At 45.9% G+C, this 12,042-nt stretch overlaps 1 protein-coding gene across 2 annotated transcripts in view; it reads right to left on the bottom strand.

Moving 5' to 3' along the window:
• Positions 1-3,317, bottom strand: part of Ube2j1 (ubiquitin conjugating enzyme E2 J1) — a 28,109-nt gene extending 24,792 nt beyond the window's left edge. The window contains exon 1 of one of the 2 annotated variants that reach the window (XM_042679524.1): positions 2,918-3,317. In XM_042679524.1, the coding sequence (XP_042535458.1) occupies positions 2,918-2,948 (31 nt within the window). In that variant the 5' untranslated portion in view covers positions 2,949-3,317. The remainder of the gene's footprint in view (positions 1-2,917) is intronic. The other variant, XM_042679523.1, reaches the window with a different exon arrangement.
• Between the last annotated feature and the right edge of the window lie 8,725 nt (positions 3,318-12,042).

Here is a 12,042-nt window from a genome sequence, read left to right as displayed (position 1 = left end):
GTGTGTGTGTGTGTGTGTGTGTGTGTGTGTGTGTGTGTGTGTGTGTGTGTGTGTGTGTGTGTGTGTGTGTGTGTGTGTGTGTGTGTGTGTGTGTGTGTGTGTGTGTGTGTGTGTCCCCAGCCCAAGGAGGGGTGTGTGTGTGTGTGTGTGTGTGTGTGTGTGTGTGTCCAGCCCAAGGAGGGGTGGGTGTGGGTGTGGGGGTGTGTGTGTACAAGCATGGGGGAGGGGGAGCAGCATGCATGTGCTATCCTGAGACCTGAGAGTTCCCAGGCACTGTCCCTGAGCTTTTGTGCTCAAGGCTAGCACCACTTGAACCATAGCTTCACTTCCAGCTTTTTAGGTCTCATGGACTTCACTGCCCAAGCTGGCTTCAAGCTTGATCCTCAGATGGCAGCTTCCCAAGTAGCTAGGATTATAGGCGTGAGCCACCAGAGCCTGACCCAAGGAAGTTCTTTTTACACAAGATCCCTACTTTGTATTCTGAGAGTCTATTATCTTGGCCAGACCCAAGCATGGATCAGAAAAGACTGATCTAGAGACTACCAGAGATAGGTTCAGTCAGGGTGGCCCTACAAAAGGCCATTCCAGGAAAAAAAAAAACATAAAGACATGTTTTCCCACTTCAAAAAGAACAAATTTACTGTCTACATTCTAGTACACTGGCCTTTAACCAGTCATCTGTATTGATTTCACTCACTTTTCCCTTCCATACACCTACAAATGCCACAACAGATAGCAGGAGCGGATGTGTGGTGTTTTCTAATCACTTCCTTTCATATAGTCACTGTTCTAAAAATACCAAAGGTCCAGGAATAAACCAAAGGAAGCGTTTTCATTATGCCTGCCTCTATTTTCAGTAATTCCCACCTCTCATCTAATTCTCCTCCATTAACTCCAAATGATCCACACGATAACAAAAATAATTTTCACACGTAGTGCTTTAAGAATAGGAACACCGGGCTGGGAAGGTGGCTCAGTGGTAGAGTATTTGCCTTGCATGCCTGAGGCCCTGGGTTCCATTCCTCAGCACCACATAAGCAAAAATCCAGAAGTGGCGCTGTGGTTCAAGTGGTAGAGCGCTAGCCTTGAGCTGAAGAGCTGAGGGACAGCGCCCAGGCCCAGAGTTCAGGCCCCATGACTGGACCCAAAAAAAAAAAAAAGAATAGGAACACCAGCTGGGAACATGGCCTAGTGGTAGAGTGCTTGCTTAGCATGCTTGAAGTCCTGGGTTCGATTCCTCAGTACCACATAAACAGAAAAAGCCAAAAATGGTGTTGTGGCTCATGTGATAGAGTGCTAGCCTTGAGCAAATGAAGCTCAGGGACAGTGCCCAGGCCCTGAGTTCAAGCCCCAGGACTGGTTAAAAAAAAACAGCAACACCATCTTGAGGAAATGAAAACAAAAGGAGAATGCAACTTTGGATACAGCTGCAAGAATATTAACCAAAGCTCAACTAGTAGATAATAGGTCACACACTTTGGAAATGTACAAAATTCTGTGGGATTTAGAATTTTAGTCATCAAAATCTCAGTCTGATAGCCTATCAAACTGAGCAATGAACTCTGACAATGACCAACTTCACCCTTACTCATCCTGCACATTAGGTCACATTATTCTCTACACATTCCACTAAATGTCAGCTGTTCCAAGGAACCATATAATGAAAGAATCACCACACATGGTTTTTAAATCTACCAGCATTATCCCAATGATTCAATCATTCTACCATCAAACCTGGGGGGAAAAATTAAGCTTTTCCTTCCTCCTCTTTGATCTTTTTCTCTCCTCCTAAAAAGCAAAATTTTATACAATTAAAGGCCATGCAGCCTTCACCAGATCTTTAAAGGCAATCAACAGCTCTCAAAATACCAGTTGGTCACCTAGGGACACTTCTTACCAGACAGCACTCAGGCCAACAAAGCTCAGCTCAACCAATATCCCCAGGCTTTTCCACAATCAATGGACATTCTGAAACGTGTGCACATACAATGTTTTCCAGTGCTGGAGATCAAACCCACCACCTGTGCATGCTAGTCAAATGCTCTTCCACGGAGCTACATCCTCAAGTGTATAGTTTAAAATGACCCACAATAATGTCAATTGTTTCCATAAAGATACTAGTCTTGCTGATCCCTACCGGGAAGTAGTCTTGGAAAGAAAAGAGACCAATCAAACCCTATATCCTTGAGATGTATGATCCCAAACTGAGCTGGGAAATTTCTTCCACCTGACAAATTCATCAAGGCACCAATAAAAAAAACTACCGTTTACAGAACCCAATGATTCCTTTCGAGCTAGCCTTCGTAGGAGAGCTGGTTACTTTGCATTTTGGGGGAAGGCTCAGCTGCTTCTGGCTGAAGCTGGAACCCTGAAGGAAAGCTGGTTTCCCACACAGATGCACTCGCCAGGTGGCCACCCACATCACGGTCACTGCTGGAGTAGACGGCTCGAATAGTTGGTTTGGTTGTTGTTTTCTTAACTCTTTGGGAAACTAGTTACCGACTATTTCCTTTATGTCTGTAATTCTACTCACCCAAACATTTTAAAAGACAAAAGTCCTTCAATGTGAGTCCCAACAGCTAACGAAAAGTCGGGGGAGGGGGGGCAAAGTGGAGGGGAGCTGGGGCAGTGCTGAGGATGCGGGTACAGCAAAGGCCCGGGGCTGCTGCTCAGAAACACCCCCTCTCCCCCTGTCCGCCGCCCTGATTCGGGGGGACGCCGAGAGGAACCGGTCCGCAGGTCACCGGGGCCGCCCCGCCCTGCGGCCTGCACCTCCCAGGCAGGCGGCGGTCTCGCGTAGAGCGCGAAGCCCGGAACGCTGCGGCGAGGGCGGCCGCCTCGAGGGGACCGGGACGCCGCGCTCCGGAGTCCGGGAGTCACTCCGCCCGCCCGCCCGCCTTTCCCCGGCACCGCTCACCCGGGCTCTTCAGATTGTAGCGGGTCTCCATGGCGGGGGGACGTGTGGGCCCGCTGACGCGGCTCCAGCCGACTGGGCCTCGCTGACGCCCTCCGGGCCACCCGACTGCGGCCGGGGAGGTGAGACGCGGCCGGGCGCGGGCTCCGCGGCGGCGCCGCCTCCTCCGCGGTCCCTGCCTCCCTGAGGGCCGGGCGGGCGCCGGCGCCGGCCGGGGCGTCGCTCTCCTGGGCGCCCGGACTGCAGGTCACCCTGCTCGTCTGGCCACACGCCCAACCCCACCGCAGCCGCCCGGCTCGCGTCACGCGCCCTCGGCCGGGTTTTGTGAAGTTGGCCTGACGTGGCAGTCTCTTCGTGGCAGGCAGGCAGGCAGGCCGGCCGTCCGCGGTTGCCGCAGGCCTGGCAAAGCCCGCCCAGAGATCTGCAGGACTGGGCGGCGCCCCGTCGTTCCTCCCCCGCCCCCCTCGTCGCCCCCCCCTCGCCGCCGCCTCCCCTCCCCCTCCCCCCACCCGCCCGCTGCGGTCGGTCCGCGGGCTCCTCCTTGGGGGCCCAGGGGGCTCGCGGGTTTCTCGGAGGAACGGCGCCGCGGGATGCGACGCGGCTCGAGGCGCTGCAGAGAGGCCGGGCCGAGGCGCCCCGCCCCCCTCGGCGGGTCGGGCACGCTGGGACACGGGCGGATGGAGAGCCATTAGGTCCGGTGGCGGCGGGTTTAGGATGGGAACGCGTGATCCAGTGGGGGATGAGGAAGTTCATTTCCTGATCGATTATTATTTTTTCTCACGTCGGTAATGTGATCAGGTACATGACACCGTTTTAGGCGTTGTGAGAAATTTGAGCGATCGAAAGTCCAACCGAGAGGAGCACCTTGAATCGAAATGGAAGCACACGAATGTACAGGTGACCCCCGAAAGGCCGGGCCACAGTCATACTTCTTTGTGGAATGAGGGGGACTGGACAGAAGAATAGGCTGAAAAGAGAAGGAGAACCTCAGGACGGGTGGAGAGATCAAAAAATAGGGGGACCAGATAGAGACTGAATTATGGGAGGTGGGGGAGATGAGGAGTTGGGTTTTTGTTACATAAATGTCGGAAAATCTGGATGTGCTTTATATCGCTCTTATCTGCAAGTGAATGACCCAGGGTCTGATTTATATCCACAAGCCTTTTGTAAAAAAAAAAAAAAAAGGGTAGTGGGAGGAAAAAAAGGGAACTTGGGAGGCTGAAATTGGAAAGATGGCAGTTCGAAGCCGGCCCAGGCAGCAGGGTTCAGGGTACTCCCATTTCCAGTTTACCAGCAAAAAGCCAGACTGGAAGTGTGGCTTAAGTGTAGAGCACCAGCTGTGAGCAATAAACCCAGTGAGGGAGCAAGGCCCTGAGTCCAAGCCCCAGTGCCAGCAAAAAAGAAAAGAAAAAGTGAAGGACGCCGGGCGCTTGTAATCCTAGCTACTCAGGAGGCTGAGATCTGAGGATAGCGGGAAAGTCTGTGAGACTCTTATCCCCAGTTAACCACCAGAAAACCAGAAGTGGTGCTGTGGCTCAAGTGGTAGAGCGCTCGCCTTGAGCTGAAGAGCTCAGGGATAGCGCCCAGGCCCACAGTTCAAGCCCCACGACTGAACCAAAAAAAAAAAAAAAGTGAAGAATAACTAAAATTAGGTGGTATCTTCTAAATCATCCAAGGGTATGGTCTCCTAAATAGTGAAGATCATCTGACCAACCTGGACACAAATAACACCAGCTTCTCCCATGGCACTTCATTCACTCATTGATGCTTTATGTTCAGTCTGCAGATTGTCTGCTTCTTGACATCCTTTCTTGCCAGGACTCTGTATAGAGAAGGCTATGAAATAGCCAGGCCTGGGATGTTGTACCCTTCCCATCTGACAGTCCATCTCTGGGTAGTTTTCCTCTGACATTCTCCTTTTCCTCCTCTCAGCAGACAAGATATTTACCTTTTCTTTTACTTTGCAAGATGCCTTAATGGTAGCTAGCCTACCCTGAGAACTCTTCCCCTTGTATGACTGACTGACTCAGTAGGAATTACTTCCTTTGCTTCTTCAGTTAAGCACAGCAACAAATCTATTCTGACCTTTAGTAACAGTTACATGTCTGTAACTAAATTTGCATGAGCAGCAAATTCCAGATTGTCTCTAGGCAGAGACACTTAAAGAGGAAAAAAAAAGAGAGACACAAAAAGAGAGTAGTTATATTTAAAGGTCGCTAGATTCTTGCCTGACAGCTGGATGGAAAGCGAGCTAGTTTCCACAGAAAATGTACTTTATCATAAAATTGATTCTATTTGCCCGGCATGGTAGGACATGCTTGTAATCCCAGCATTAGAGGGGGCTAACTTTCAGGAGGACTGAAAGTTGAAGGCAAGCCTGACAACCTATCAAGACCTTGTCACAGAAAATTAATTGTTTATATGTCATCAGGACACCTTTCATTCCACAAGACACAAATTGTGAGAGGTAAAAAGATTCTATCTTCAATCAAAATTGGGATAATTTATTCTTGGTAATGCTAATAAGAACTGGGGTTTTTGTTTGTTTGTTTTGCCTTCCCCCCCCCCCCCCCCCCCCCCCAGTATTTGGGCTTGAATTTAGGGCCTGGGCACTGTCCCTGAGCTCTTTTTGCTCAAGGCTAGCACTCTACCACTTGAATCATAGCTCTGCTTCCAGCTTTCTGGTGGTTAATTGGAGATAAGAGCCTCATGGACTTTCTTGCCTGGGCTGGCTTTTGAACCCTGATCCTCAGATCTCAGCCCCCTAAGTCACAAGGATTACAGGCATTAGCCACCAGCGCCTGGCTCAGCTTAAGTTATTTTTTTTTTTATTTTATTTTTTTGGGTCCGGTTGTGGAGCCTGAACTCTGGGCCTGAGTGCTGTCCCTCAGCTCTTCAGCTCAAGGCTAGCACTCTACCACTTGAGCCACAGCGCCACTTCCGGCTTTTTTTCTTTTTGCTTATGTGGTGCTGAGGAATCGAACCCAGGGCCTCAGGCATGCAAGGCAAGCGCTCTACCACTGAGCCAACTTCCCAGCCCTGCTTAAGTTATTTTATATTGATTTGGTTTGAATACTTCCAAATCAATTTCATAGATGTTCTTGAAGTGTCTAGAAAATAAGAATATAAATTCAAGTCCAGGACCTCAGGCTCTAAACTTTAGATTATTTTCCTTGCACCAAAAAAAGGGCTCTTGTGACATATAAGGCCTTTCCCCGACCACTTGAGGAATACTTATTATCCAGCCTTTAAAACTTTCATTATTTTTTCAAGAATGGAAAGATGAATGGTGGCAAAATAGTCATTATATTAAATGTACATTATATAAAAGCTGACTTAATAACTTGAGGGTGTGGATGGGGTTGGAAAGATGGGGGAAAATGATGGAGGGAATGACATTCAACAAAATGAACTATGTTCAATTTGACTTGTTAAATTAAAATCCCTCTGCACAAATACATGTTTTAAACTTAAAAAAAAAATTATTGTTGCCAGGTGCCAGTAGCTCACGCCTGTAATCCTAGCTACTCAGGAGGCTGAGATCTGAGGATCACCGTTCAAAGCCAGCCCGGGCAGGAAAATCCGAGAGACTCTTATCTCCAATAAACCACTAGAAAACCGGAAGTGGTACTGTGGCTCACGCAGTAGAGCGCTCGCCTTTAGCTGAAGAGTGCAGAGACAGCACCCAAGCCCAGAGTTCAAGCCCCATGACCGACCAAAAAATATATATATATATGTATATATATAGTTATATCATTATTATAAAGGTGATGTACAGAGGAGCCACAGTTATATAAGCCAGGTAATAAGTACATTTCATTCTGGACAATGTTACCCCTTCCCTTGGTCTCTCCCCGTTTTTCCCTCCTGTTCCCACCCACAAGCTATAGAGTTGATTTTCTACATAGTGTCTATTGAGTACTACTTCTGCATTTGTTCATCCTTTGTTTATCTATTTCTGTGCCTCCCCTTACCCTCCCAAAGACAGATAAAAAAACAAGACAAAAAGAAAAACAGCAACAAAGAAAAATCCTGTTTCCATTAAAATTTTCTTTAAATGACTTTTTTCTTGAAAATAAAACATAAGATTGTTGTTCAATATTTGGAATATGAACAAAATGCAGATATAACCCTACTGCTCAGAAATGCATTAATAAACTGGGTGCTAGTAGCTCAGGCCTGTAATCCTAGCTACTCAGGAGGCTAAGATCTGAGGATTGCGGTTCAAAGCCAGCCTGGGCAAGAAAGTCTGTGAGACTCATCCCACATAAACCCCAAGAAAACCAGAAGTGGAGCTGTGGCTCAAGTGGTAGAGCACCAGCCTTGATCTGAAGAGTTCAGGGACAGCACCCAGGCCCAGAATTCAAGCCCCATGATTGACCAAAAAAACAAAACAGAAAGAAAGAAAAGAAATTGATTAATAGTTTTGCTGTATTTTGAACTTTTATTAAAGAGCATAGGTAAAGAGTTTTAATCCCACTTCATATAAATTCTCTATGCTAGAAATAGCGGCTATCCACTTAATTGGATTATTTGTTTTGAAACAGCAGTGCTGTTATTACTTAGATGGATCTTATGAATTAGCTGATTTCACATCAATATCTTCCTAGAGTAAAATCAGGAAATAAAACACCTTGGAAAGCCATATGGGGACATTATCATGAACATTCAATTCATAATTTTATAAGATAAAAATATGCCATGGGGTGTTTTGTTTGTTTATTGTTTTGCTTTGCTTTGTCTTGTTAGTCATGGGGCTTGAACTCTGGGCCTGGGGGCTTTACCATTTGAGCCACAGAGCCACTTCCAGTTTTGGAGCTACTTTCATGTCTGGACTGGCTTTGAACTGTAATCCTCAGATCTCAGCCTCCTTAGTAGCTAGGATACAGGTGTGAGCCACCAGCACCCAGTTCCATGGGAGTTTTTGTTGTTATTGTCTTGTTTTGTTTTCTCCCTACTGTTTCCTTTGGATTGGCTCATGAGAAACAGGAGGCTGGACACCAGTGGCTCACTCCAGTAATCCTTGCTACTCTGGAGGCTGAGATCTGAGGATCACCATTCAAAGCCAGCCTGGGCAGGAAAGGCTGAGACTCTGATCTCCAATAAACCACTAGAAAACCGGAAGTAGCGCTGTGGCTCAAGTGGTAGAGTGCCAACCTTGAGCTGAAGAGATGAGGGACAGTGCCCAGGCCCAGAGTTCAAGTCCCACGACCAACAACAACAACAACAAAAAACAGGAGCCACTCTCACAGGGATGTAGCTGGCATCAATGTAATGAATTGGTTATGTCATTCTAAAGGCCATAAGTTTTCAGTTTGGTTGGTTAGTGAAATGTCAGGAATGACAGGGAAGGGTTCTTTCATTTTTGCATGCTACGCCTGATTGCACTGATGGTTTATTTGCTAAGCTTTTGTTCTTCACTTGGTGAAGAACAGGTTTTAAAAACTGGTTTTAAACTCAGGACAGTTTAAAACACCACTCTGGTTTTTGTTGTTTTATTTTCTACTCTGTTCAAGACATGTTTTACCTGCTCATTCTAACACTTTCCTAATTCTACATTCCAGAGGGGAGTGTTGGGGAGAGAAATGAAGTGACTATACTTGAATCATAGCAGTGTACTAAGAATATTAGTTTAGTAGGTTCCTTTCAGCAGATAACTGTACAGGGTACCATTTCTCAAAAAGTTCTTCGTCCTCCTTCCCCTCTTTCTCCCTCTTCCGCCTCTTTCTTTGGCTTAGCTTTTTCACTCACAGTTGGCTCTCTACCACTTGGACCACACCTCTATTTCTGGCTTTCATTCTGGTGAAGTGGAGATAAGAGTCTCTAGAATTTGTGTGCCCAGGCTAGCTTCAAACATATTCTCAGATCTCAGCCTTCTGAGTAGGATTATAGGCATGAGCCACCCGTGTCAGCGATAGGAGACCTTTTGAGGATCTTCCTGGCTAAATCTGGGACATTGTAAAACATCATTGATACTTTCCAATTTTTGTACCATCAAATCCTCATTCTTCCATTCTCATGTCAGTGTATGAAGAAGACCTAAGCCACAACTTCAGACAACACTCTGCTCTCTAATAGAAACAGGCTGAAGAATTAAAACAGTAAAGCTCTTTTAAATCTAATTCTGGGAAAGCAACTGACTTTACATATGCCTTAAGATAGGAAAGTATGTATATTAAAATAACTAACACTTAAAACTTCCTTTTATTATAGTTCCCTTAACTATAAGGTACTACTTCAACAAACATTTCCACTTTCACAGCCTATTTTTGTTGTTGGTGATGGTGGTTGTCATGGGGCTTGAACTTAGGGCTTGGGCACTGTCCCTAAGCTTTTTTGCTCAAGGCACACTCTACCACTTGAGCCACAGTGCCTCTTCCAACTTTTTCTGTTTATGTGGTACTGAGGAATCGAACCCAGAGCTTCATGCATGCTAGGCAAGCACTCTGCCACTAAGCCACATTCCCAGCCCACAACTCAACTTCTTAAGTACTGGGTGTTACTCTCTAGCTGCTAGAGAAGGGTAAAGTCCTGCATATCTGTAGTTTGAAAACCAGTCATCTCCAACAGGCTAGCTAAATGTGTCTCACTTTGAGATAATAAAATCCTCTTCTCCAGTATCTGCCTTCTAGCTATTTTACCTAGACAATGCTTGGACCATCATAGGCATTCTATGAATAGCTGTCAAATAAAGCTGTAATTGCTCCCAGAAAATAATGACAAAGCAATACACCTCAGAGTAGTTTTTCCTATTGGGCTGAGGCAAAAGGAGCTGTGGCTGGTAGGACCAGGAAGTCAAATTTGTCATTATTATTGAGGCCTTTGATTATTATCTAAGAGCTAGCAGGCCAGATGGATTTCGAACAGCCTTTTGTATCATCATGTGTGGAGAATGAATGATTGGATGGTCGCTTATAGATACGAAGCCAGTGAAATCCAACTAAGAGATGGTGGTCAACTCAGGATAATGGCAGAGATGGAGGTAAGAGGTCATTTAGTAGGCCAAGCTGAAAGAAGAATCGAGGGGCTGGGAAGATGGCTCAGTGGTAGAGCACTTGCCTTGCATGCCTGAGGCCCTGGGTTCAATTCCTCAGCACCACATAAGCAAAAAAGCCGGAAGTGGTGCTGTGGCTCAAGTGGTAGAGCGTTAGCCTTGAGGTGAAGAGCTGAGGGACAGCGCGCAGGCCCAGAGTTCAGGCCCCACGACTGGACCCCCCCCCCCCCCAAAAAAAAAAAAAAAAGAAGAAGAAGAATCGAGAAAGAGGCCCACGTTGACTGTCTGGGCCCCTAGGGAGCAAACTCACAACAGGAGACTCCACAAGAAGGAAGCCCCTTTTAGATATGGTAGACTTGAGGCTTTTATGAGAGATTCCATGAGAGAGGAACTAGTGGAAAGCGTCCCTTCTATTTACTTCTGAGAGTTAAGAGATTTAGTTATATAAAAGCTCTTCAGAGGCCAGGTGCAGGTGTCTCATATCTGTCACCTTTGCTATTCAAGAGCTGAGGTCTGAAGATCACAGTTCGAAAATCTGAGAGACTTATCTGCAATTAATGAACAAAAAGCCAGAGGCAGAGCTGTGGCTCAAGCAGTAGACTACCAGCCTTGAATGGAAAAGCTAAGGGAGAGTGCAAGGACCAGAGTTCAAATCCCAGTATTGGCAAAACAAAAACCAATGTTCTTCAGAATAGGCCTGGTATATTGTGTGTACTCAACCAGAATCTATGATTACATTTTAAACTCAGCATCATCACTGATGACCTGTGATGAGAAGAACAGAATCTTCCTAATACAGGAAGTAGGGGTGGTGATGTGGACTGTTACAAAGAACTGCCAATTGGCTGAAAGACTAGGTGTAGCACAGCATGAATATTGAAGTTTATTGAAATAATAGTTCTATGATTTTAACAGGCATGCCTCAAAACAAAATGCAGGGGAGAGTTTGAAAAAGCTATAGGTTGGCTCAATGGTCAAGAGAGTATTTGCCTAGCATGCATTAGGTCTATGATCTGACCCAACACCAGAAGAAAAAGGGCTTAAAACCCAGGCATTGACGACTCACATCTATAATCTGCTAGGATTCCACTCAGCAGATTGAGATCTGAGAATCAAAGTTCAGAGCCAGCGCAGGCAGACAAATCCAACTCATCTCCAATTAACCAGCTAAAAACTCTTGAGGTGTAATTTGATATGTAACTCAAGAGGTCGAGTACCAGCCATGTGTGGAAAAGCTAAGCAAGAATGTGAGGTCTGGTTCAGTACTGGCAGAGGGGAATGGAGGAGAACTTATAAAGCTAGGCACTGGTGGCTCACGCCTGTAATCCTGGCTACTCAGGAGGCTGAGATCTGAGGATTGAGGTTCAAAGCCAGCCTGAGCAGGAAAGACTGTAAGACTGTTATCTCCAATTAACCCCCAGAAAACCAGAAGTGGCACTGTGGCTCAGCACTAGCTTTGAGTGAAAAAGCTCAGGTACAGTGCCCAGGCCCTGAGTTCAAGCCCCATGACCAAAAATAAATAAATAGATAAATAAATAAATAAAGGTATAATTTTAACTTAAAGTGACTTATCCTCATTTGCATGATGAAAGCTAGCTAATCAAGACAAATATTGTTAAATATCCAAGCATAGTGGCATGCAACTGTAGCCCAGCTACAAGGGAGGCTGAGGCCAAGAGTTCAAGACCAGCCTGGGCAACATAGTGACACCTCACTTCAAAAAACTTTTTTTAAGGAACGTACTCATTACCTTGCTCATGTAACTATAACCCCTCTGGACAGTATTTTCACAATAAACAAAACATTAAAAAACAAAAAAAATTAACGAATAAATTTGGGCTAAAGAAACTGATTTCTCAAATAGGAACAGCAATACTTCCTTTTATTCGAAGAAACCACTCTCCTCACAGAAGGATGAGTTGCAGATATGCTTAAAGTAAAATGAGATCCTATCAGTGCTATGGGTAATAGTGGGAGTGCAGACAGAGTGAGGGTGAATATCTTCAAAACTACTTGTGAGCATGTGTACAAATGGAACAATGGCACTGGTTGAGATTGGTTGGGGAAGGGCGGGGTTGGGAGAGTGATGAAGAGGGTGAGTGTAATCAGGTACATTGTATGCATATAGGGACAT

This window comes from Dipodomys spectabilis, unplaced genomic scaffold (assembly GCF_019054845.1).
Source record: "Dipodomys spectabilis isolate Male_0828 unplaced genomic scaffold, ASM1905484v1 ptg000053l, whole genome shotgun sequence".
NCBI classification, from domain to species: domain Eukaryota; kingdom Metazoa; phylum Chordata; class Mammalia; order Rodentia; family Heteromyidae; genus Dipodomys; species Dipodomys spectabilis.
Note: the sequence above shows the minus strand (reverse complement) of the source record. Positions and strands in the feature narration are given on the sequence as shown.